This window comes from Pseudophryne corroboree, chromosome 6, assembly GCF_028390025.1.
Source record: "Pseudophryne corroboree isolate aPseCor3 chromosome 6, aPseCor3.hap2, whole genome shotgun sequence".
Classification (NCBI taxonomy): domain Eukaryota; kingdom Metazoa; phylum Chordata; class Amphibia; order Anura; family Myobatrachidae; genus Pseudophryne; species Pseudophryne corroboree.
This window is the reverse complement of record NC_086449.1, coordinates 600,701,640-600,727,395: the sequence shown is the minus strand read 5'-3', so window position 1 is coordinate 600,727,395 and position 25,756 is coordinate 600,701,640. Positions and strand designations below refer to the sequence as shown.

The 25,756-nt window shown below is 47.3% G+C and overlaps 1 protein-coding gene across 2 annotated transcripts in view; it reads left to right on the top strand.

Moving 5' to 3' along the window:
• The window catches only part of SLC26A2 (solute carrier family 26 member 2), a 131,851-nt gene that overhangs the window by 58,090 nt on the left and 48,005 nt on the right, over positions 1-25,756 (top strand). The window contains exon 2 of one of the 2 annotated variants that reach the window (XM_063928022.1): positions 9,865-10,494. In XM_063928022.1, the coding sequence (XP_063784092.1) occupies positions 9,880-10,494 (615 nt within the window). In that variant the 5' untranslated portion in view covers positions 9,865-9,879. Of the gene's footprint in view, positions 1-9,860; positions 10,495-25,756 lie in introns of both variants that reach the window. The other variant, XM_063928021.1, reaches the window with a different exon arrangement.

Here is a 25,756-nt window from a genome sequence, read left to right as displayed (position 1 = left end):
TTTGTTCATGAACCAGTTATACTAAACAAACTTACAGTTATTATTAAGGGGACCATTACCTATAAAACATACTATTCGGATTAACTATGTAACGATCGAGTCGCCCACCAGACGCACACAAACTCTACCGTAAATGCACATACCACGCGCCTGAGCGCACGACCGTGGAGGCGCCGTCACGCAACTGCGAATATGCGCACGCACGGGAGAGAATGTGCACGTGCAGCGGGCAAGCGCATGGGGTTAATATATGGCAACATGCAGCATGATATTTTTCGACTTTGACAACGCACACTTGGCTCTTCATAGAACCAGTCCTTTTTATGTCATGACATAAAGTGATTACAGTACAGTATATCATAGAGCATCCCTGGAGCCCACTGTTTGTTTGTAAGTCATGCCACGGTATTACTGCATCTCTGCCGCACATCACTGCCGAAATTGCAAAGTCCATGAGCTCGGCACATTTGCATAAGTCAACCTGCGACCAGAAACGTCGCCCTGCGGCCAGAGGCAGGCATACGTAATGCGACTGGTTTTCCCACTAAATACCAAATGGAGGTAAGATGAGCGTGGTTACATCTGTATTCATTTAAGTATTAAAATATCTAGAGAGAAAAGAAGACTCTTTTTGTTGGGGCACTTCTTTTTCTAAAAATACATTTTTATTGATATACATTAAAACATTTCCAAAATGACATGGTCAGTTTCCTGCAGGATTTATGTACAACCCAATCAAAATAACATAAGTATTCACAGCACAAGAAAAGAGAGAGAAAACAGGTCTAAAAATTATTTTTGTATCAGACCGCTTTCGCGCAGCGGGCGATCAGATCTGAACATGAAACGGGCATTGGCTGCAACGGGCACCGGCGTCCTGCGACGGGATTGTGCGAAGGATCCATCCACACGGGCGTTTGCAAGAAGATTGACAGGAAGTGGCCGTTTGTGGGTGGCAACTGACCGTTTTCAGGGAGTGTCTGGAAAAACGCAGGCGGGCTCAGGCATTTTCAGGGAGGGTGTCTGACGTCAACTCCGACACCGATCATAAGGATTCTATCGCACAGGAAGAGTAAGTCCTGGGCTGCGCAGAGACTGCACAAAATCAGTTTGTGCAGCTATGCTACACATGCGATCTCACATTTGCACAGCGAAAATACACTCCCTCTATAGACGGCGACTATCTGATCGCTGGACTGCAAAAATCGCTGCCTTGCGATCAGATCTGAATGACCCCAATGTCCTGACTCATACATCTGGTTTCATACTGTGTTCATGATCTAAATAAGTGACTAAATAGGTTTTAAGAGAAAAAAAGGGAGAACCTTATGTGTAATTAAATATTTAGTAGGGAGCAATAATATACAGGAATCTCACAACAAATCAATCATTCAAATCAATCATTGCTTATAGCTTATAACTACTGTATTACAAATATTACCTGATTGAAGTCCCAATGGGGATATATTAACAATATGCTAACTTGCCCCTAATTGGAGCCTATTGGCCCTCATTCCGAGTTGATCGCTTGGTATTTTTCATCGCATCGCAATGAAAATCCGCTTAGTACGCATGCGCAATGTTCGCACTGCGACTGCGCCAAGTAACTTTGCTATGTAGAAAGTAATTTTACTCACGGCTTTTTCATCGCTCCGGCGATCGTAATGTGATTGACAGGAAATGGGTGTTACTGGGCGGAAACACGGCGTTTCAGGGACGTGTGGCTGAAAACGCTACCGTTTCCGGAAAAAACGCAGGAGTGGCCGGAGAAACGGTGGGAGTGCCTGGGCGAACGCTGGGTGTGTTTGTGACGTCAACCAGGAACGACAAGCACTGAACTGATCGCACAGGCAGAGTAAGTCTGAAGCTACTCTGAAACTGCTAAGTAGTTAGTAATCGCAATATTGCGAATACATCGGTCGCAATTTTAAGAAGCTAAGATTCACTCCCAGTAGGCGGCGGCTTAGCGTGTGTAACTCTGCTAAATTCGCCTTGCGACCGATCAACTCGGAATGAGGGCCTATTGATGCTTGTTGGTTAAGAGTAATCTTGTGATCTGTGCCAGCAGAAAAAGGAAAAGGGAAAAGTTCTCATACTGTGGGGTATATTTACTAAGGTCCCGATTTTGACCGAGATGCCGTTTTTTCATCAAAGTGTCATCTCGGTAATTTACTAAGCAATAATCACGGCAGTGATGAGGGCATTCGTAATTTTTTGGAAGTCCAACAAAAAAAATACGAATGAATACACCATCGGTCAAAACGCGGCTGTTTAAGTATGAATCTCGGTAATTTACTAAGAAGTGCAAAGCAAAAAAAAAAAAAACACTGCCGTGAAAAATTACAACTCGTAAAAAAGTGCTAAAAAAAAACAGACCTGCTTTTTCAATCCGTGATTGTATAGGCATGCAGGGGTCCATGAGATCCGTGCATGTATATCAGTGGGAAGGGGTGGGAAAGTGGTTATTTTCTTAAAAAAAATTGCGTGGGGTCCCCCCTCCTAAGCATAACCAGCCTCGGGCTCTTTGAGCCGATCCTGGTTGCAGAAATATGGGGAAAAAATTGACAGGGGTTCCCCCATATTTAAGCAACCAGCATCGGGCTCTGCGCCTGGTCCTGGTTCCAAAAATACGGGGGACAAAAAGAGTAGGGGTCCCCCGTATTTCTAAAACCAGCACCGGGCTCCACTAGCTGGACAGATAATGCCACAGCCGGGGGTCACTTTTATATAGTGCCCTGCGGCCGTGGCATCAAAAATCCAACTAGTCACCCCTGGCCGGGGTACCCTTGGGGAGTGGGGACCCCTTCAATCAAGGGGTCCCCCCCCAGCCACCCAAGGGCCAGGGGTGAAGCCCGAGGCTGTCCCCCCCATCCAATTGGCTGCGGATGGGGGGCTGATAGCCTTTTGTGAAAATGAAAAGATATTGTTTTTAGTAGCAGTACTACAAGGCCCAGCAAGCCTCCCCCGCATGCTGGTACTTGGAGAACCACAAGTACCAGCATGCGACGGAAAAACGGGCCCGCTGGTACCTGTAGTACTACTACTAAAAAAATACCCCAATAAAGACAATACACACACACCTTGAAAGTAAAGTTTTATTACATGCATCCACACAAACATACATACATACTTACCTTATGTTCACACGAGGGTCGGTCCTCTTCTCCAGTAGAATCCATGGGGTACCTGTTGAATAAATTCTACTCACCAGCTCCAGGGTCCCAGGCTCCTCGTAGCATCCATTTGTAATCCACGTACTTGAATAAAAAAAAAAAACGGAGAGCCGAGCCACGCACTGAAAGGGGACCCATGTTTGCACATGGGCCCCCTTTCCCCGAATGCCAGAAACCCACTCTGACTGATGTCTAAGTGGGTTTCTTCAGCCAATCAGGGAGCGCCACGTTGTAGCACCCTCCTGATCGGCTGTGTGCTCCTGTACTGTCTGACAGGCGGCACACGGCAGTGTTACAATGTAGCGCCTATGCGCTCCATTGTAACCAATGGTGGGAACTTTCTGCCCTGCGGTTGACCGAAAGTGACCTCACCGCTGAGCAGAAAGTTCCCACCATTGGTTACAATGGAGCGCATAGGCGCTACATTGTAACACTGCCGTGTGCCGCCTGTCAGACAGTACAGGAGCACACAGCCGATCAGGAGGGTGCTACAACGTAGCGCTCCCTGATTGGCTGAAGAAACCCACTTAGACATCAGTCAGAGTGGGTTTCTGGCATTCGGGGAAAGGGGGCCCATGTGCAAACATGGGTCCCCTTTCAGTGCGTGGCTCGGCTCTCCGTTTTTTTATTTTATTCAAGTACGTGGATTACAAATGGATGCTACGAGGAGCCTGGGACCCTTGATCTGGTGAGTAGAATTTATTCAACAGGTACCCCATGGATTCTACTGGAGAAGAGGACCGACCCTCGTGTGAACATAAGGTAAGTATGTATGTATGTTTGTGTGGATGCATGTAATAAAACTTTACTTTCAAGGTGTGTGTGTATTGTCTTTATTGGGGTATTTTTTTAGTAGTAGTACTACAGGTACCAGCGGGCCCGTTTTTCCGCCGCATGCTGGTACTTGTGGTTCTCCAAGTACCAGCATGCGGGGGAGGCTTGCTGGGCCTTGTAGTACTGCTACTAAAAACAATATCTTTTCATTTTCACAAAAGGCTATCAGCCCCCCATCCGCAGCCAATTGGATGGGGGGGGACAGCCTCGGGCTTCACCCCTGGCCCTTGGGTGGCTGGGGGGGGGGACCCCTTGATTGAAGAGGTCCCCACTCCCCCAGGGTACCCCGGCCAGGGGTGACTAGTTGGATTTTTGATGCCACGGCCGCAGGGCACTATATAAAAGTGACCCCCGGCTGTGGCATTATCTGTCCAGCTAGTGGAGCCCGGTGCTGGTTTTAGAAATACGGGGGACCCCTACTCTTTTTGTCCCCCGTATTTTTGGAACCAGGACCAGGCGCAGAGCCCAATGCTGGTTGCTTAAATATGGGGGAACCCCTGTCATTTTCCCCCCCATATTTCTGCAACCAGGGTCGGCTCAAAGAGCCCGAGGCTGGTTATGCTTAGGAGGGGGGACCCCACGCATTTTTTTTCTCCGTTTTACAGTGTTTATTTAAAAAAAAAAAAAAAATGAACCCCAGCACGGATCACACAGATCCGGCCGAGATTCATTGTGATAAAGTCGGCAGTGTTTTGCTAATCACTGCCGTAAAAAACGGGAAAAAAACACGAATGACATCGACATCGGAACAAATGAAAAATCCGAATACGACAGCTTAGTAAATTAGGCGTAATAAATTCAAAAAGTTGCAGTTTTACACTTTCGATGTCATTCGTGATTGAACTTTGACCTTTTTCCGGAAATTACGAATGTTAGTAAATATACCCCTGTATGTCTAAAGGGCCCTACACACTGGCAGATAACACTGCACGATATGAACGTTCTCGTTCATTAATGAACGAGGTCTCGTTCATATCACGCAGTGTGTAGGCACCAATGATTAACGATGCGCGGCCCCGCGCTCATTAATCGTTTTGGTGCCTTGTCTCTTATTCATGCAAGCCAATATGGACGAGATTATCCATATTAGCATACATTGCTATGGCGCCAGGTGACGGGGGGAGTGAAGAAACTTCACTCTTCCTGTCACCTACCCCTGCCGCCGGGTCGCCCGTCTGCCGTATCGGCGGTCGGCCAGCTCAGCGGCGGGTCGCCCAGTCTGTAGGGCCCATTACTCTCTAGTTCTACTTCTCCGCTGTGTGTGCAGGATTTAGACAGTGAACAGAGGAGTGTTATTCTATGGTGAGTCAGACAGGAATGAGTGAAGAAAGTAAATAGGGATCTGCGTTCACATGGGGATCCCACGAAACGGTTTTGTGCCAGTGCAGGGGACTGTAGGGTCCACCACGTGATGAGAGTCCCTGAAAAAAGTGTACAGGGAGATATGTATGTTGATATCCCTGTAATAATGAGTAGGTGGCTACAGACTGGAGTTTCAGGAACTCCCACCTCACAGATTCTTCAAATCAGGCTTACCAGCTTCTCAAGAAGCAAGTATGACTTTACAGAAAGCAATTCTGAAACTGGTACAGACTCAAGTCATTGTTCCAGTTCCACTTTATCTGCAAAACTAGGGTTATTATTCCAATCTGTTTGTAGTTCCGAAACCGGACGGTTCGGTAAGGCCCATTTTAAACCTCAAGTCGCTGAAAACGTACTTACGGGTGTTCAAGATGGAGTCTCTGAGAGTGGTAATCTCAGGTCTGGAGGAGGGGGAATTCTTGGTGTCTCTGGATATCAAGGATGCGTACCTTCATATTCCGATTTGGCCGCCTCATCAGGCTTATCTAAGGTTTGCATTACAGGACTGTCACTACCAGTTCTAGGCCCTGCCATTTGGCATCTCTACAGTACCGAGGGTATTCACCAAGGTAATGGCAGAGATGATGTTTCTCCTCTACAAATAGGGAGTGAACATAATATCGTACCTGGACGATCTGCTGATAAAGGCACCATCCAGGGAGAGGTTGTTAGTCAACATTGACTACTCAACCCGGCTACTCCAGGGTCACGGGTGGATTTTGAATCTACCAAAATCTCATCTGGAACCAACATGAAGGCTTCTGTTCCTGGGGATGATATTGGATACGGAAGCGCAGAAGGTATTCCTTCTGTTGGAAAAGGCATTGGTGATCCAGTCGATGGTGCAGGATGCTCTAAGACAAACCCGGACATCGGTGCATCTATGCATTCGCCTTCTGGAAAGATGGTAGCCGCTTACGAGGCGCTGCAGTACGGAAGGAATCATGCAAGGCACTTCCAGCTTGATCTGTTGGACAAATGGTCTGGATCGCATAGTCACATGCACCAGAGGATCCGTCTGTCGCCAAAAGCCAGGATTTCTCTTCTCAGGTGGCTTTAGACTTCCCACCTGACCGAGGACCAAAGGTTCGGGATTCAAAATTGGATTCTGCTAACCACAGACGCAAGCCTCAGAGGTTGGGGAGCAGTCACCCAGGGGGAACAGTTCCAAGGAAAATGGTCAAGTCAGGAAGCCATTCTTCCAATCAACATTCTGAAACTAAGGGCCATTTACAACGCCCTTCTACAGGCATCGCATCTTCTTCAAGATCAAGCCATACAGGTTCAGTCGGACAATGTGACGGCAGTAACGTACATAAACCAACAAGGTGGAACGAAGAGCAGGGCAGCAATGGCAGAGGTAACAAGGATTCTCCTCTGGGCAGAAAGACACGCTGTGGCGTTGTCCGCGATCTTCATTCTGGAAGTAGACAATTGGGAAGCAGACTTCCTCAGCAGACACGACCTCCACCCAGGAGAGTGTGGCCTTCACCCTGAGGTGTTTGGGTGCTTGACACGTCGGTGGGGAATGCCACAAATCTACATGATGGCCTCTCGTCTCAACAAGAAGCTCAAGCAGTATTGTTTCAGGTCGAGGGACCGGCAAGCAATGGTGGTGGACGCTCTGGTGACTCCATGGGTCTACCAGATGGGGTACGTGTTTCCACCATTCCCGTTGATCCCAATGATTCTCAATAGAATAAAAAGGGAAAAGGTTCAAGCAATTCTCATTGCTCCAGACTGGCCAAGAAGGGCCTGGTATGCGGATCTACTGGAGATGCTCCTAGAGGACTCGTGGCCTCTACCTCTTCGCGAGGACCTTCTCCAACAGGGGCCATTCATCTATCAAGACTTACAATGGCTACGTTTGACGGCATGGAGGTTGAGCGTCAAATTCTAGCCCAGAAAGGGATCCTGGATAGGGTTAGTCCAACCCTGATCCAAGCCAGAAAGGGGGTAACGTCTAAACATTACCACCGTATTTGGAAATAATACATCTCTCGGTGTGAGTACAGGAAACTTCCTGCGGTGGAATTTCAACTGGGACATTTTCTTCTTTTTCTGCAGTCAGGTGTGGATGTGGGCCTACGTTTGGGCTCCATAAAAGTCCAGATTTCGGCCTTATCCATTTTCGTCCAGAAACAATTGGCTTCTTTCCCTGAGGTTCAGACATTTTTAAAGGGGGTTCTGCACATCCAACCACCCTTTGTGCCTCCTACGGCACCTTGGGATCTCAACGTGGTGTTGCAGTTACTGCAATCGGAATTGTTTGAGCCTTTACAGGACGTTGACGTCAAGTTTCTTACGTGGAAGGCCATCACACTGTTGGTCTTGGCTTCTGCGAGGCGTGTATCGGAGCTGGGGGGCTTTGTCTTACAAGAGCCCCTATTTGATTTTTCATGAAGATAGGGCTGAACTCAGAACTCGTCAGCAATTTCTTCCAAAGGTGGTGTCTACGTTTCATATCAACCAACCTATTGTGGTGCTTACCGACACCTCTGCTACTTCAAAGTCCTTGGATGTTGTGCGGGCTTTGATGATCTGTGTGATCTATGTGAAGCGGACAGCTCGTCACAGAAAATCTGACTCGCTGTTTGTTCTCTATGATCCCAATAAAATTGGGTGCCCTGCATCAGAGCATACGATTGCACGCTGGATCAGGCTTACTGTCCAGCATGCTTATTCCACGGCAGGTTTGCCGGTTCCAAAATCTGTACAGGCCCACTCTACTAGATCGGTGGGTTCTTCCTGGGCGGCTGCCCGGGGTGTCTCGGCTTTACAGCACTGCCGAGCAGCTACTTGGTCAGGTTTGAACACGTTTGCTAAGTTCTACAAGTTTGATAGGACCTTCAGTTTGGTCAATCACTTCTGCAGGAACCTCAGCACTCTCCCACCTGGTTTGGGAGCTTTGGTACATCCCCATGGTACTAATGTGGAACCCAGTATCCTCTAGGACGTTAGAGAAAATAGGATTTTAATTACCTACCGGTAAATCCTTTTCTCGTAGTCTGTAGAGGATACTGGGCGCCCGCCCAGTGCTTTGTTTCTTCCTGCACTGTTACTTGGTTAAGTATTGTTGGTTCAGCGGTTGCTGTTCCTGGTTTAAAGGTTTTGTTAGCTTGGCTTTCCTCTAGTTTGTGTGTGCTGGTTCGGAATCTCACCACTATCCTTTTATATCCTTCTTTCAAAGTATGTCCATCTCCTCGGGCACAGTTTCCTAGACTGAGTCTGGTAGGAGGGGCATAGATGGAGGAGTCAACCCACACTATCAATTTCTTAAAGTGCTCATGGCCCCTAGTGGACCCGTCTTCACCCCATGGTACTAATGTGGACCCCAGTATCCTCTACGGACTACCAGAAAAGGATTTACCGGTAGATAATTAAAATCCTATTTTTTTTTCAAGTGCCGGGGACATGGAGCAAAGCTCCGCTCCCAACACCCGCTAAGCCCCACCCCGGTGTTTTGATTGGCCCGCAGCCCGGCCAGCACCTTTCAGGGATGGCCATCGAGTGGTGCAAACCATCTATGGTTAACCATAGATGGTTTACGTGCCATCGATAGTTATCACCGATGGTGCCATCTATGGACAACCCACCGATGGCCATCCCTTGTCCGCAATTGCCGGAACCGGATGTATCCCAGCGCAACCATATAAGCAGTATTCCCTGTCAGGGAGGCATTATGTCGCATCCTGACCTTGATGCAAGCCTGGACTGGCTCTCCCATGATTCACACTTCCGGGACTGGAAGTGATGCTACAGGACAACCCACACTGACACCGCACCTCCAACAACGGAAATGACGTGGTCCGAGTGGAATATGTATAGCCTTTCCCATGCACTTCCAGCCCGTATCCTTGGTGGACTGCGTGTTTTGCCGCCCCATTGAATGTGAATGAGGCACGGGTGCATCTAAGGCGCGCGCGCACCTTAGATGGGATTGCGGTCATGGCAGATGAGGCACGATTGCGCCTAGATGTAGCCATGATGATCGTGGCTACATCTGTGTATATGTTATATTTTTCTGTGCAGAGATGCATGCGTACAGCAGGACAGTGTTTTTGGACAACCGAAAAGACTGCCTGTGGGGACTTCACATGGACAGCATATTGATGCAACCACTGTCTCTGAAAGGAAAACGTAAGAAAAAATTGGTAATTGCGACAATATAAGCCAAAAATATTTAACACAATATCACGATTATTCCTAAATAGACCCCTTTGTTCTTTAGTGAAGATTAGTGAAGATTAGCCTCAAATGATTGGATACATTTCCTATTGAACACTGCTCAGTTAATGAAAGGTCTTTTGTGTCTGCTCAATTCAGCTGTGATAAATAATATTTAATTCAATAAAAAAAGGTCTTGTGAAGCTGGAGTAATATGCATTGTATACAAATTCTTAGTAGCCATAGAAAGAGCTGTATTTAAGGCTTAGTCATGCTTAGTATGTTTTATTTATATAATACTAATCAGTATTTTCTTTTTGTTAGTTAGGCCAAGTAACTCAAGATGAAAAGCAATGATAATGGCAATACCAAAGCCACTCACAGATGCCCCCATCCTCCAGGGACCGTGCTTCTGGAAGAAAAAGAGGAGAAAAGTATATCCTTACAGACCAAAGTAGTAGAAAAATTAAAGAAAACATGTAGTTGTTCCCCCAATAAAGCTAAAGACATGCTCTTCAGTTTCCTGCCTGTGCTGCAATGGCTGCCCCAATACAAACTAAAAGAAAATATATTGGGCGATGCCATGTCTGGCCTTATTGTTGGCATCCTTTTGGTTCCACAATCTATTGCCTATTCACTTTTGGCTAGCCAGGAACCTATCTATGGCCTTTACACCTCCTTCTTTGCCTGCATTATTTATTTCTTAATGGGAACATCTAAACATATTCATGTTGGAATATTCGGAGTACTATGTTTGATGGTTGGTGAAGTTGTGGACCGGGAACTTCAAGCCGCAGGGTACGACATACTGGAGAACCAAGGAAGCGAGTCTTCAATTGATGCTTTAGTAGGCAACCAAACACTTGATGTTAACCAGACTTTAAGAATGACGTGTGACAGAAGCTGCTATGCAATAACAGTAGGAGTCACCGTTACATTCATGGCCGGAGTTTATCAGGTATGTTTTGGGATAGGTAAAAATCTAATTATATGGGTACTTTTACTCAGACGAAGCATTATAATATAAAAGTGTGTGTGTGCCCTGTCCTACCAGTCTGCAGTATACACAGAGCTATAACTTGTTGCTTGCATTTTACTACATGATGCATTTAATAAACTCATAGACAGACAGTGATATTGGCAAGGTGTTTCCATCACCAAGCCCTGTTAAATATAAATTATAAATTTATGTGGTAGACTCAGGGATTAAATCCATAAATGTCAAATGCCATCCTTTGTCCTCAATGTGTTTTAATAAGGATGATCAGATTAATTGTTCTATCAGGGCATGTGTTAAAGTGCACACAACACTGACACTGAATATCCCTGTAGTTTTACAGTGTAGCAACCAGTGCAGACTCAGTAGAGGAAGTCTTTGTTTGTCTCTGTGATTTGTCACCTAAGCTAGTCATCTGTATAATACTTGGTGGATATACTTACTCCTTGCTTTATAAAAAGATAAGAGTCAAGAACATGGTTATGTCATAAAATTGCTGCAATATAGGCAAGCAAAAACCTGACACCTGACTATTCAATAATTAGAGGGTTCCGTACCTAAAGCAAGGTTATGCATGCCTACCGGCAATATGGTAACACAGAAAACATGTTTATATATGTAAAGCACATACAGATTGTTGCCAAGGATTGGTAACACCATAAAGTAAGGGGAATAGCTTGTACGAACACCAGGTGCATATATCAGGAATTAAAGTAAAGCAGTAAAGATGTAGCAGCAGTTTTCCAAAAGAATGTCATGTAGTTGGCGCCTGGTAGAGAAATGATAGCAGAAGCACTGGCGCATTGTTGTTCCAGGATATCCCGTAATTGTAGATTGTTTACAAATCTGGTAACTGTGGAGGCTCGGGTATATAGATAACACCAGCATCATACTCATTAATCCATTGAACAACCACACTGTGTGGAGGAGGGCATTGACACCCCAGAAAACTTGAAGTGAAGATTATCACTCAGAACCTTTAAGTACAGTTAAAATTGACCTTAAAAGATTGCACTCAGCCCCATGCCAGAAAAATGTTCCCCTTTACATTATGGAAACCCTTCAATGTAGCCAAGCAGGCTGATGTCAATTGTCCAATTCTACAGGTTTGTGCAACACATGCACTTGACTGTTTGTAAAAATAAATAGTGAAGAAGAATTCATATGGCCACAACAACTTCCTCAACTGGAGTATGTGTTCTAGACCACTGTTGCCCTTATGGTAATTTTAAAACTGTCAGGGCCTGCGTAGCAGAGAGATGGACCCACCACTCCACATACTTATTGTCTAATTGTCCACTAAAGAGACATAATTCTGAAATATTCCATATTAGACTCTTCTGAGTTAACTTTAGAGTAAACTACCAAGTATTTTTCAATAAACAACAATATCATCTATATATTGGAATTCCCTCTACTCAAGCTCAGTTGGGTGGGATGTATCAAATAGGGCAGACTAGATGGGACAAATGGTTCTTATTTGCCGTCAAATTCTGTGCTTGAAATTTTTTTTATTTTTCGGATATTTACCACAATACATATGGATTCCCATGTGTATTTAAAAGGTCACCAACAGATATTGGAGATATCTACTGCAGTCCCATGGCACAACAGTCCTCCTAGAATTTTATAGTGCTGTGAAGCGTAACTTTCTGGAGAATTTGCCTATTAGGAATGGTGGAGGCGTTTGATATAGAAGCTTATGAGCTTCTTATTGTAAAATTCTTCAGAGAGGTACCCGATGGCCTTGAATGCACATTTGTACCCCCAGGTCATAAACTATGCATCGTTGGGACAGCTCTATGTTGAAAGAGCTAATCTGGGAGCTGCAGGCTGAGTGGTCGCGTCGGTTGAGAGCTCCACGAAAAAGGGGAAATACAATCTATTCCACTCGACTTTCTTTACAACAGCGCTCCATACCCGCTGGAACAAGCTGCCCTGGTCATTCTGTGTCGTTGGGGCTGAGCTGTGGAGCCGGGGGCTGATTATTCCCGACCCTCCAGGTTGCGACCTCCCCACCCCACTGAAGCCGGGACCTCGAGTCCCCCTGTAGCTGATTTGGCCCACCGGAAGTCCGCGGACGGACCCCTACTGCTCGCGGCTAACACCCGCCTGGCCCGGCTTCATCTCCCCTGCTGAGCACTCACCGAGGGTCTGCACACCGGGAGCCTGTGCGCGCTGCGTGCAGCGGGAGTTCCGGCTGGCGTTGGCGGACGGCGAATGTCTGGGATCGGAAGCTGCTGCAGAGGATCTGGAAGTCGCGGGTCCTCCTCTTAATCACCGCTGTCTCTCCTGCCGCTGTCTGCCCGAGTGGAGATCCCCTCAGCACGGCTCCACACTTAGGTTTGATCAGGGGCTAGTGTCTATTGCACCCTTTACCATCAGAGGTCTCCTGGGCACCCCTGACCGCAGGCTTCCGTCGCGGCTTGCAGTAGGCTCCCTCACAAAAGTGCCTGGGCAATAAAACCTCCTCTAAGTGCGGACGGCAGCCGGAACACTCCTTCGCCCTAACACCTCAGACCGTCGGATCCATCACTGCTCACTGTGGGACCTGCTGGAGGGCGCAGACCGGGAGTAAAGGTACGGTGACAATTTTAGCTATTCCTGATGGTTGGTCCGGTCTCTGCCCATTTACTACGTCCCTGTGACTGGCCTCCAGGGAATACTGTTACACCCGACCCTGGCGGCACTGAGTGAGTGGGCTGGAGCATTGACAACACCGCAGCTCCGGATGGGATTTCTCTTGTTGGCTCTTCTCTCCCTCCCCTGCACTCATCCATGATCTGATAGTGTTGCCTGAGAGAAGATTTCATTTTGTGCCTTCTACCAACATTTTACGTCATTATGCCACCGAAGAAACATAAAGTGTCCAAATCTGTGTCTCAAGTGGCTTTTTTCAAACCTTCGCCTCTCGGTGCTGCCACTGCGATGAAGATTGGAACGAATGCTGGCGCATTGTCCACCCCTCCCCCTGGCTGCAGCTATGTCACTATCCCCTGTCCACTGCGCCGCCGACTCTCCTCAGCTGAGCGAGGGTGATGCCTTAACAGTAGGCACCATGAAACTCCTACTGGCGCAGTTCAAGGACGAAGTTGCGGCGGAGTTTCGTGCAACGTTCCAAGCATGCCAACATGCCATAGACGATCTAGGCGAATGTACCGATCATTTAGAATCTAAAATGGGAGAAGTGGTGGGATCTCATAATGATCTAATTGTTTCCCACGAGACGCTGGAAGTGAAGTATCCTCTCTTCGTGACAAAATGGCTGATATCGAGGACAGATCGCGCCGAAACAACCTCAAGTTGCGGGGTGTCCTGGAAACCATCTCAAACAGTAGTGTCTACATGATGCTATGCTGCCCTTGAGCTATTTCGGAAACTATTGCCGTCGGCCACTGCATCGTATCTCCTTATTGATCGCATCCACAGACTGCCCAAAGTGAGAAATGCCTCGGACGGGGTCCCTCGTGATGTCTTAATTAGGATACATTTTTTCCATATTAAGGAAGCCCTGCTCAAGGCTGCCAGACCATCGTCGCATTCGGAAGAAATATTGGGACGCTATCAACTCTTTGGGGACTTCTCTCAGGCTACTCTACAGAAAAGACGCTCATTTCAGCACGTCACAACTGTTCTTAGAAAAGTAGGCATTCCTTATTGGCCCTCATTCTGAGTTGTTCGCTCGCTAGCTGCTTTTAGCAGCATTGCACACGCCACTAGGCCGCCGCCCTCTGGGAGTGTATCTTAGCTTAGCAGAATTGAGAACGAAAGATTAGCAGAACTGCTACTAAATAATTCTTTGCAGTTTCTGAGTAGCTCCAGACCTACTCACAGATTGCGATCAGCTCAGACCGTTTAGTTCCTGGTTTGACGTCACAAACGCCCTGCGTTCGGCCAGCCACTCCCCCGTTTCTCCAGACACTCCCGCGTTTTTCCCTAACACGCCTGCGTTTTTTAGCACACTCCCGGAAAATGCTCAGTTACCACCCAGAAACGCCCATTTCCTGTCAATCATTCACCGATAAGCAGGGCGACTGAAAATCGTCTTTCGAACACCAGCAAATCTACTAAGTTTTGTGTAAAATAACTTAGCGCATGCGCTCTGCGTACCATGCGCATGCGCAGTTAACAACAAATCATATCATAGCGAAAATCTGCAACGAGCGAACAACTCGGAATGACCCCCATAGATGGGGTTTCCCGACTAAGCTCCTAATCTCCGGGAAGGCTCCACCGTGGCTGTTGCTACGGTTGATGATAGTGTGAAACTTCTTACCAGATGGGGCCTCAGCAGCAATTCGGGGACTTCTCCACCTGACCGCCGCCTTCAACAGGACTGGGCGACGGTTGGGAAGCATACCTAAACGTTCCCGTGGGTTAGGAATTTTTTTGTTTATGCTAACTTCTCAGTATGATAAGGTTGTTTTAGTTCCCACTCCGTAATGTATGTCATTTTTTGATGCTTCCAGGGAATTATTTTTTGTAATATTTTCAGCATTGTTTACTGTTGGTTGGGTTTTTCTCTTTAGCGCCCTTCTTTTTTTCTCTCCCTATTGATAGGTCTGTAGAGCGTTCGTCGAGTTTTCTACTGTTCCCAGTTATGGGCTAATGTGTGTTGTTGAGGTTCATCGGATGAGTGCGGGGGAGGTGGGTCACTACCCCCCCTACACTTTCTGGGTGGGGCGTTTACTACTAGACGCCTCGCTATGACTCCCGTTGGAGTCTGTTCTTTTACTTTCTGTATTTGTTTTGTTTTTATGTCTGCTTCCCCTGATGTGTCTGATGTCTCTTCCCTCCCTCCCCCCATATGAATTAAGTGTCGGTCGGTGAAGTGCACACACAGAAATGGCTTTGCTTTAGCAGCATCTTTACTCCTACACTATGGTTAACTGTATTTCAATCAATGCCACAGGTCTGAACTCGCCTCAGAAGAGGATAGTAGCTTTGTCCTCCTTTCATAAGATGAGAGCGCAGATTGTAGCGGTTCAGGAAACGCATTTCCGCAAAGTAGACCCCCCTTCCCCCCCGCTTCTTTGACAATAGATTCTCTCACTGTTATATGGCCAATGGTCCCACCAAGAAAGCAGGAGTTGCTATTCTCGTTTCACAGCATTGCCCTTTTGTAGTTTCCTCTCAATACGCTGACCCTGAGGGGAGAGTTCTGATTTTAGCTGGGCGACTTGAGGACACTGACGTTACTATAGCCTCCTATTATGGCCCTAATTGTAGACAGCTCCCCTTTTGCAGGAAATTTTGTACGGTTCTCCAAAAATATGTTAATGGGGCTGTTATGGTTCCTGGCGACTTTAACTTGGTCTTAGATCCCCGGGTTGATAGATCTCGTTGTACGGTGTTGAAAACTAAAGCCCCCCCCCCCCCCCCGGCATCTGCCTCGAGTTTCCATACCTTATTAGGTGAATTTGACCTATATGACGCATGACGCTCAAAACATCCGACGGTCAGAGATTACACCTACTACTCACACGTCCATCGTAGATACTCGAGAATCGACTTATTGCTGGCAGACAAATGGACTCTGCCGTCTATAAGCCGAATTGATATACTACCCATGACTTGGTCTGACCATTCCCCTCTATTTGTCCAATGGGACTTTGCGTTGCGTAGAGCGCCCCGGGCCCTTGGAGACTTGGTAGATTCCTTTTAGCTCAGCCAGAGGCCAAGCAGTCCATTCAGAATTCTATTTCCTTGTATCTACAAACCAATTGCCCCGAGGAGACGAACACATTTAATCACTGGTGTTCCCTTAAGTCTGTGGTGCATGGAGCGGCCATACAAACGGCGGCGAGACTTAAAAAGGCTTACAGGTCTAAATTTGTTGAGGCAGAAAAAGAGGCTGCGAGTTTGGACGTTGCACACAAAGCGAACCCCTCCGATAAGGCACTCTATAAGCTTCTTTTGCAGGCACGTGAAAGGGTTAATACTTATGCTCTCCAAGAGGTCCAGCGGAATTTGGCTCGGCTGAATCAGCACTTCTACGTTTTTGGTGACAGGGCTGGTCGTCTTCTCGCCAGGAAACTAAGAGGCCGGCGCGCGAAAGCATGGATGCATCATGTGTATAGCTCCACAGGCTGTAAAGTTTCGGACCCCTATGACATTGCTAATACCTTCGCGGAATATTACTCCCAGCTTTATAATTTACGTACAGACCCCAATACCCCCCAGCCATCTGATTCTGATGTTGCTGCGTTTCTGAGTGGTTTGGACCTGCCTGCCCTGGACACGGCCGCCTGCCGATCCCTATGCGCTCCCTGGTCTCTTTCTGAAGTGGAAGCAGCTATCGATGCTATGCCTGCAGACGAGGCTCCGGGTCCTGACGGTTACCCAGCTAATTTTTACAAATCCTATAAAAGCAGTCTGGCCCCGTTGCTCTTGGCAGTCTTCAATGAGGCATCCGCCTCGGGGAGACTTCCCGGAGAAGTGCAGGAAGCACAGATTGTAGCGATCCCAAAACTGGGTAAACCCCCCTCTTCAGTCCATAACTACCGCCGATTGCCCTACTAAATACAGATATTAAATTATTTGCTAAGGTTATTGCAACACGTCTGGGTTCCCTTCTCCCCTCGTTGATCGCGGCTGACCAGGTTGGGTTTGTCCCGGGCAGGCAGGCCCCGGATAATACACGCAGGGTGCTCAACATCATTGAATATTGTGATCATAACAAAAAACCCTTGTTGGTTTTGTCTTTGGACGCCAAAAAGGTGTTCGATAGACTGCATTGGGGATATCTGAAATCAGTTCTACAGCGCTTTGGCCTTTGTGGCCAGATATTAGACTCCATCCTGGTATTGTATTCTGCTCCTTCTGCAAGGGTATTTGTAAATTGCTGTTTGTCTGCGAAATTTGACATCTTTAATGGCACTAGACAAGGTTGCCCTCTGTCTCCCATTATATTTGCTCTAGCCATAGAGCCATTGGCTGCAAAGATCAGTTCTACTGACAGGGGGTCCTGAAATAGTGGGTTTGACCCATAAAATTAGCTTATTTGCGGATGATATCCTACTTTACCTGCTATGCCCGAAACTTCGCTTCCATCACTTCACCAAGTGCTGAAGGAATACTCCCATATCTCCTACTAGAAAATGTAATACTTCTAAGACTGAGGCTCTCCCCATAAACATCCCGATCGAGGAGGTTAAGATACTTAAGAATAAATACAGATACGCATGGCAACTTAGATCTATTAAATACCTTGGGGTCCACCTGGCTAGGGATAGTGACTTATTTGACTGTAACTACAAGGTATTGCTTCACAACTTTGAGAAGCTGTTGAAAGACTGGCTGAACCATGAAATATCTTGGTTGGGACGCATTGCGGCGGCTAAGATGATTTTACTTCCCAAACTTCTGTATTTATTCCGGGCCATACACAGACCTCTCCCTAAACTACTTAGTAATAAGTTCAATGGGGTGCTTTCCCGATTCATTTGGAAGGGCTCTAAACCGCGCATAGCTAGACAGACTCTTGTTTTGCCTAAACATTCTGGTGGAGTGGCCTACCCCGATCTGGATGGATATCATGCAGCATGCATACTTAGTCAAATACGGAACTGGTTTACTTCTCTAGCTCCTAAGCCTTGGGTGCTGATAGAACTCTCCTTTGTGTCACCGACTATACTTACTGACCTGCTTTGGCTACCCCCCCTGCATTGCCCCTCCCCTACCTGGCCCAGGAGCTGCAATTAAAACAACCCTCTCCATGTGGCATAGAACTATCTCTAAACATGAGGCTACCCGCCCCAGACTTAACACTTTTGACAATAGCGCAACTTATCCCAGATTTGAGGCTTGATTCATGGAAGCTGGTTGGTCTCTCGACTCTGAGAGATGTTTTCCCAAAGGGCCAGATGGCATCTTTTTCCCAATTGCAGACACAGTTCCACATCCCTAAACAAGACTTCCATAAATTTCTTCAATTGCGCCACTGGCTGACTACCTACCTCCCAAGGCCGTATGTTCTACCTCCCTTTCCTAAAATATTACACTCTAGACTGACCTCCCCTCAGCACCGAGGTGGTATAACAAAGTGGTACCAGTTTATAGTAATTAATTTTAAAGTAGGAAAACTACCAGCTCAAGTTAAATGGGAAAGGGACCTTTCTAGAACTCTACGGGAGGAGGAGTGGGATACTATTTCTTTTAATTGTTTTAAGATGTCCAAATGTTTGAGCCACTCAGAGATGTTTTACAAACTGTGTCAGAGGGCGTACTTTACCATGTTTTTTGGGAATGTCCTGTTCTCCGCCCGCTTTGATCTGAGGTATTCTCATTGATAGAAGATGTGCTATTAGTGCCGATTACGGCTGACCCAGTAGTGGCATTATTTCATTACACTACACAAAATCTCTCTAGTAGTGTTACATACCTTCTGGGTCACATACTGATCTCCACTAAGGCCGCCATAGCACAGTTGTGGAAATCCGCTTCTGTGCCGAATATTAGGCATATTGTGAATAAAGTCCATAAACATTATCTGTTCGAGACGGCCGAATGTTCATATACTGCTTTCACCCAATCTGTACATGTGAAGTGGTCTAAGTGGAATGAATACCGATTGAATAATGGGCAGTTCATTATCTATAATGATCTTATTGACTTAAATGTGCTACACTTGCCAAGTGGTAACCTATCCCATGACTTACTCTAAACTAGTTAGTAAGTTTGCTTGATGGTTGTTGTGCACGACACATGATGCAATGTTACTATCCTGTCTACCCCTGAATGTCTCTGTCTAACCCTTTTTTCTCTAACGTCCTAGTGGATGCTGGGGACTCCGTAAGGACCATGGGGAATAGACGGGCTCCGCAGGAGACTGGGCACTCTAAAGAAAGATTTAGTACTACCTGGTGTGCACTGGCTCCTCCCTCTATGCCCCTCCTCCAGACCTCAGTTAGAATCTGTGCCCGGCCAGAGCTGGGTGCTTTTAGTGAGCTCTCCTGAGCTTGCTAAGAAGAAAGTATTTTAGTTAGGTTTTTTATTTTCAGAGAGCTTCTGCTGGCAACAGACTCTCTGCGACGAGGGACTGAGGGGAGAGAAGCAAACCTACTAACTGCGGCTAGGTTGCGCTTCTTAGGCTACTGGACACCATTAGCTCCAGAGGGTTCGAACACAGGATCTTAACCTTGGTCGTCCGTTCCCGGAGCCGCGCCGCCGTCCCCCTCGCAGAGCCAGAAGACAGAAGCCGGCGGAAGCAAGAAGACATCGAAATCTGCGGCAGAAGACTCCTGTCTTCACATGAGGTAGCGCACAGCACTGCAGCTGTGTGCCATTGCGCCCACACTACCCACACACTGTAGGGTGCAGGGCGCAGGGGGGGGGGGGGGCGCCCTGGGCAGCAATTAGGATACCTCTTGGCAAAAAGACACATATATACAGCTGGGCACTGTATATATGTACGAGCCCCCGCCATTTTATTTACACAGACCCGGGACAGAAGCCCGCCGCTGAGGGGGCAGGGCCTTCTTCCTCAGCACTAACCGGCGCCATTTTCTCTCCACAGCTCCGCTGAGAGGAAGCTCCCCAGGCTCTCCCCTGCAGTATCAAGGTAGAAAAAGGGTAAAAAGATAGGGGGGGCACATAAATTTAGGCGCAAATTATCATAAACAGCAGCTACTGGGTAAACACTAAGTTACTGTGTAATCCCTGGGTTATATAGCGCTGGGGTGTGTGCTGGCATACTCTCTCTCTGTCTCCCCAAAAGGCCTTGTGGGGTCCTGTCCTCAATTAGAGCATTCCCTGTGTGTGTGCGGTGTGTCGGTACGTTTGTGTCGACATGTTTGATGAGGACGGTTACGTGGAGACAGAACAAGTGCAAGTGAATGTGGTGTCGCCGCCGACGGCGCCGACACCTGATTGGATGGATATGTGGAAGGTGTTAAATGATAACGTAAGCTCCTTGCATAAAAGGTTGGATAATCAGTCAGGGTCTCAACCCATGTCTGATTCTACAGCTCAGGGGCCGTCAGGGTCTCAAAAGCGCCCACTATCCCAGCTGGTTGACACAGATGTCGATGCGGATTCTGACTCCAGTGTCGATGACGATGATGCAAAGTTGCAGCCTAAAATGACTAAAGCCATCAAATACATGATTATAGCAATGAAGGATGTATTGCACATATCGGAGGAAAACCCTGTCCCTGACAAGAGGGTTTATATGTTTGGGGAAAAAAAGCAAGAAGTGACTTTTCCCCCTTCACATGAATTATGAGTTAAGTGAAAAAGCGTGGGATTCCCCTGATAGGAAAGTACTGGTTTCCAAAAGATTACTTATGGCGTATCCTTTCCCGCCAACGGATAGGTTACGCTGGGAATCCTCCCTTAGGGTAGACAAAGCGTTGACACGCTTATCTAAGAAGGTGGCTCTGCCGTCACAGGATACGGCCGCCCTTAAGGATCCTGCGGATAGGAAGCAGGAAGGTATCCTGAAGTCTGTTTATACACATTCTGGTACTCTTCTGAGGCCAGCAATTGCTTTGGCCTGGATGTGTAGTGCTGTAGCAGCATGGACAGATACTCTGTCTGAGGAGATAGATACCCTGGACAGGGAGACTATGTTATTGACCCTAGGGCATATCAAAGACGCTGTCCTATATATGCGGGATGCCCAGAGGGACATTTGCCTGCTGGGCTCTAGAATAAACGCAATGTCGATTTCTGCCAGAAGGGTCCTATGGACTCGGCAATGGACAGGTGATGCCGACTCTAAAAAACACATGGAGGTGTTACCTTATAAGGGTGAGGAATTATTTGGGGACGGTCTCTCGGACCTAGTTTCCACAGCTACGGCTGGAAAAGTCAAATTTCTTGCCATATATTCCCTCACAGCCAAAGAAAGCACCGTATTACCAAATGCAGTCCTTTCATTCACAAAAGAGCAAGAAAGTCAGAGGTGCATCCTTTCTTGCCAGAGGCAGGGGTAGAGGAAAAAAGCTGCACCATGTAGCTAGTTCCCAGGAACAAAAGTCCTCCCCGGCTTCCACTAAATCCACTGCATGACGCTGGGGCTCCACAGCCGGAGCCAGGAGCGGTGGGGGCGCGTCTCCGAAATTTCAGCCACTAGTGGGTTTGCTCACGGGTGGATCCTTGGGCTATACAAATTGTGTCTCAGGGATACAAGCTGGAATTCGAGGTGACGCCCCCTCACCGTTAACTAAAATCGGCCTTGCCAGCTTCCCCCATGGAAAGGGAGGTAGTGTTGGCAGCAATTCACAAGCTATATCTCCAGCAGGTGGTAGTGAAGGTTCCCCTCCTTCAACAGGGAAGGAGTTACTATTCCACTATGTTTGTGGTACCGAAACCGGACGGTTCGGTCAGACCCATTTTGAATTTAAAATCCCTGGACATTTATCTGAAGAAATTCAAGTTCAAGATGGAATCGCTCAGAGCGGTCATTGCAAGCCTGGAGGAAGGGGATTTTATGGTGTCTCTGGACATCAAGGATGCGTACTTGCATGTCCCCATTTATCCACCTCATCAGGAGTACTTCAGGTTTGTGGTACAGGACTGTCATTACCAATTCCAGACGTTGCCGTTTGGCCTGTCCACGGCACCGAGAATATTTACCAAGGTGATGGCGGAAATGATGGTGCTCCTTCGGAAGCAAGGGGTTACAATTATCCCATACTTGGACGATCTCCTCATAAAGGTGAGGTCCAGGGAGCGGTTGCTGATCAGCGTAGCACACTCTCAGGAGGTGTTGCGACAGCACGGCTGGATTCTGAATATTCCAAAGTCGCAGCTGATGCCTACGACGCGTCTGCCCTTCCTGGGCATGATTCTGGACACAAGCCAGAAAAAGGTGTTTCTCCCTGAGGAAAAGGCTCAGGAGCTCGTGACTCTGGTCAGAGACCTCCTAAAACCAAAACAGGTGTCGGTGCATCACTGCACGCGAGTCCTGGGAAAGATGGTGGCGTCATACGAAGCCATTCCCTTCGGCAGGTTCCATGCGAGGATCTTTCAGTGGGATCTGTTGGACAAGTGGTCCGAATCGCATCTTCAGATGCATCGGCTGATCACCCTGTCCCCAAGGGCCAGGGTGTCTCTTCTGTGGTGGCTGCAAAGTGCTCACCTCCTCGAGGGCCGCAGGTTCGGCATACAGGACTGGGTCCTGGTGACCACGGATGCAAGCCTCCGAGGATGGGGGGCAGTCACTCAGGGAAGAAACTTCCAGGGGCTGTGGTCAAGTCAGGAGACTTGTCTGCACATCAATATCCTGGAACTAAGGGCCGTATACAACGCCCTGAGTCAAGCAGAGCCTCTGCTTCGAAACCAACCAGTGCTGATTCAGTCAGACAACATCACTGCAGTGGCCCATGTAAACCGCCAGGGCGGCACAAGAAGCAGGGTGGCAATGGCAGAAGCCACCAGGATTCTTCGTTGGGCGGAGAATCACGTACTAGCACTGTCAGCAGTGTTCATTCCGGGAGTGGACAACTGGGAAGCAGACTTCCTCAGCAGGCACGACCTCCACCCGGGAGAGTGGGGACTTCATCAAGAAGTCTTCACGCAGATTGCAAATCGATGGGAACTGCCACAGGTGGACATGATGGCGTCCCGTCTCAACAAAAAGCTAAAAAGGTATTGCGCCAGGTCAAGATACCCTCAGGCGATAGCTGTGGATGCACTCGTAACACCGTGGGTGTTCCAGTCGGTCTATGTGTTTCCTCCTCTTCCTCTCATACCAAAGGTGCTGAGAATTGTGAGAAAAAGAGGAGTGAGAACAATACTCATTGTTCCGGATTGGCCAAGAAGGATTTGGTACCCGGAATTGCAAGAAACGCTCACAGAGGACCCATGGCCTCTGCCTCTCAGACAGGACCTGTTGCAACAAGGGCCCTGTCTGTTCCAAGACTTACCGCGGCTGCGTTTGATGGCATGGCGGTTGAACGCCGGATCCTAGCAGAAAACGGCATTCCAGATGAGGTTATTCCTACGCTAATAAAGGCTAGGAAGGACGTGATGGCTAAACATTATCACCGTATATGGCGAAAATATGTTGCTTGGTGTGAGGCCAGGAATGCCCCTACAGAGGAATTCCAGCTGGGCCGTTTCCTTCACTTCCTGCAGTCGGGAGTGACTAAAATTGGGGTCCATTAAGGTCCAGATTTCAGCCCTATCCATTTTCTTTCAAAAGGAACTTGCTTCTCTTCCTGAAGTTCAGACGTTTGTAAAGGGAGTGCTGCATATTCAACCCCCATATTCCCACCAGTGGCACCTTGGGATCTTAACGTGGTGTTGAGTTTCCTGAAATCACACTGGTTTGAGCCACTTAACTCCGTGGAGCTAAAGTATCTCACGTGGAAAGTGGTCATGCTATTGGCCTTAGCTTCGGCTAGGCGTGTGTCAGAATTGGCGGCTTTGTCATGTAAAAGCCCCTATCTGGTTTTCCATATGGACAGGGCAGAATTACGGACTCGTCCGCAATTTCTGCCGAAGGTGGTGTCATCTTTTCATTTAAACCAACCTATTGTGGTGCCTGCGGCTACTCGGGACTTGGAGGACTCCAAGTTGCTTGATGTAGTCAGGGCTTTGAAGATTTATGTAGCCAGGACGGCTGGAGTCAGGAAAACTGACTCGCTGTTTATCCTGTATGCATGCAACAAGCTGGGTGCTCCTGCTTCAAAGCAGACTATTGCTCGCTGGATCTGTAACAAGATTCAGCAGGCTCATTCTGCGGCTGGTTTGCCGCATCCAAAATCAGTGAAAGCCCATTCCACAAGGAAAGTGGGTTCTTCTTGGGCGGCTGCCCGAGGGGTCTCGGCATTACAACTTTGCCGAGCAGCTACTTGGTCGGGTTCAAACACCTTTGCAAAGTTCTATAAGTTTGATACCCTGGCTGAGGAGGACCTTGTGTTTGCCCATTCGGTGCTGCAGAGTCATCCGCACTCTCCCGCCCGTTTGGGAGCTTTGGTATAATCCCCATGGTCCTTACGGAGTCCCCAGCATCCACTAGGACGTTAGAGAAAATAAGATTTTACTCACCGGTAAATCTATTTCTCCTAGTCCGTAGTGGATGCTGGGCGCCCGTCCCAAGTGCGGACTTTCTGCAATACGTGTATATAGTTATTGCTTCGTAAAAGGGTTATGTTATGTTGGCATCTATTGTTTGATGCTCTGTTGTTGTTCATACTGTTAACTGGGTAAGTTTATCACGAGTTATACGGTGTGATTGGTGTGGCTGGTATGAGTTTTACCGTGGATTCCAAAATCCTTTCCTTATAATGTCAGCTCTTCCGGGCACAGTTTCCTTAACTGAGGCCTGGAGGAGGGGCATAGAGGGAGTAGCCAGTGCACACCAGGTAGTTCTAAATCTTTCTTTAGAGTGCCCAGTCTCCTGCGGAGCCCGTCTATTCCCCATGGTCCTTACGGAGTCCCCAGCATTCACTACGGACTACGAGAAATAGATTTACCGGTGAGTAAAATCTTATTGTTTCTTTCCCCATTTTACTTACTTGATTGTAAGTTGTTTAACTTATTTTGATGTGTATAGAGGTGGTTACATATTTCTAAATATGAAAATTGTCAGTGGATTAACTGCGGTATTGTTTGTATCACCTCCATGTATTAAGTTACGCTGACTCTTTACTCAATAAAAATCTATTATTTAAAAAAAAAAAAAAAAGAGCTATTCTGTTGGGTTAGTAATCCTGCATACCGATCTAAAATGCAATTGAATATGTGGGAGATGCTTTAAAATGTATTTGTGAAAATTGATACATCTCCTTCATGATCTCTTAACCAAGGAAATACAAAACTGTGTTTGAATAATAAATTATTAGAACACTTTAGTGCCATAATGACTTGGCCCTTTACTACTCATCAAAAATGCACTGTTATAATTTGCCTGTTTGCTGGTGGTGATTTTGCATCTGAATTCCTTGATGCAGTCACCTTGGAACATGTTGCTTGTAGAACATTATTGAGTTGAGCAGTTATGGTCACTGAAGTTCCTTCCAAATGCACCTAAACTTTTACCCCGCTTTTGACTGAAGTCTGCTCTTGCAAGAATTCTAGACATTTATTATAAACAACCAAATCAATCTAGCATTTATATAAAAGTCCTGAGCATGCTTGGATGTTATTTGCTTACCTAATACATAAGTCACATCTGGGTGGAAGCACTAGCTTTCGGTATTCTTGGTGTTCCCCATTTCCCCAGGTATTTCCATACTTTTCTGTACATCTGAACACTCTTACGGTATTAATG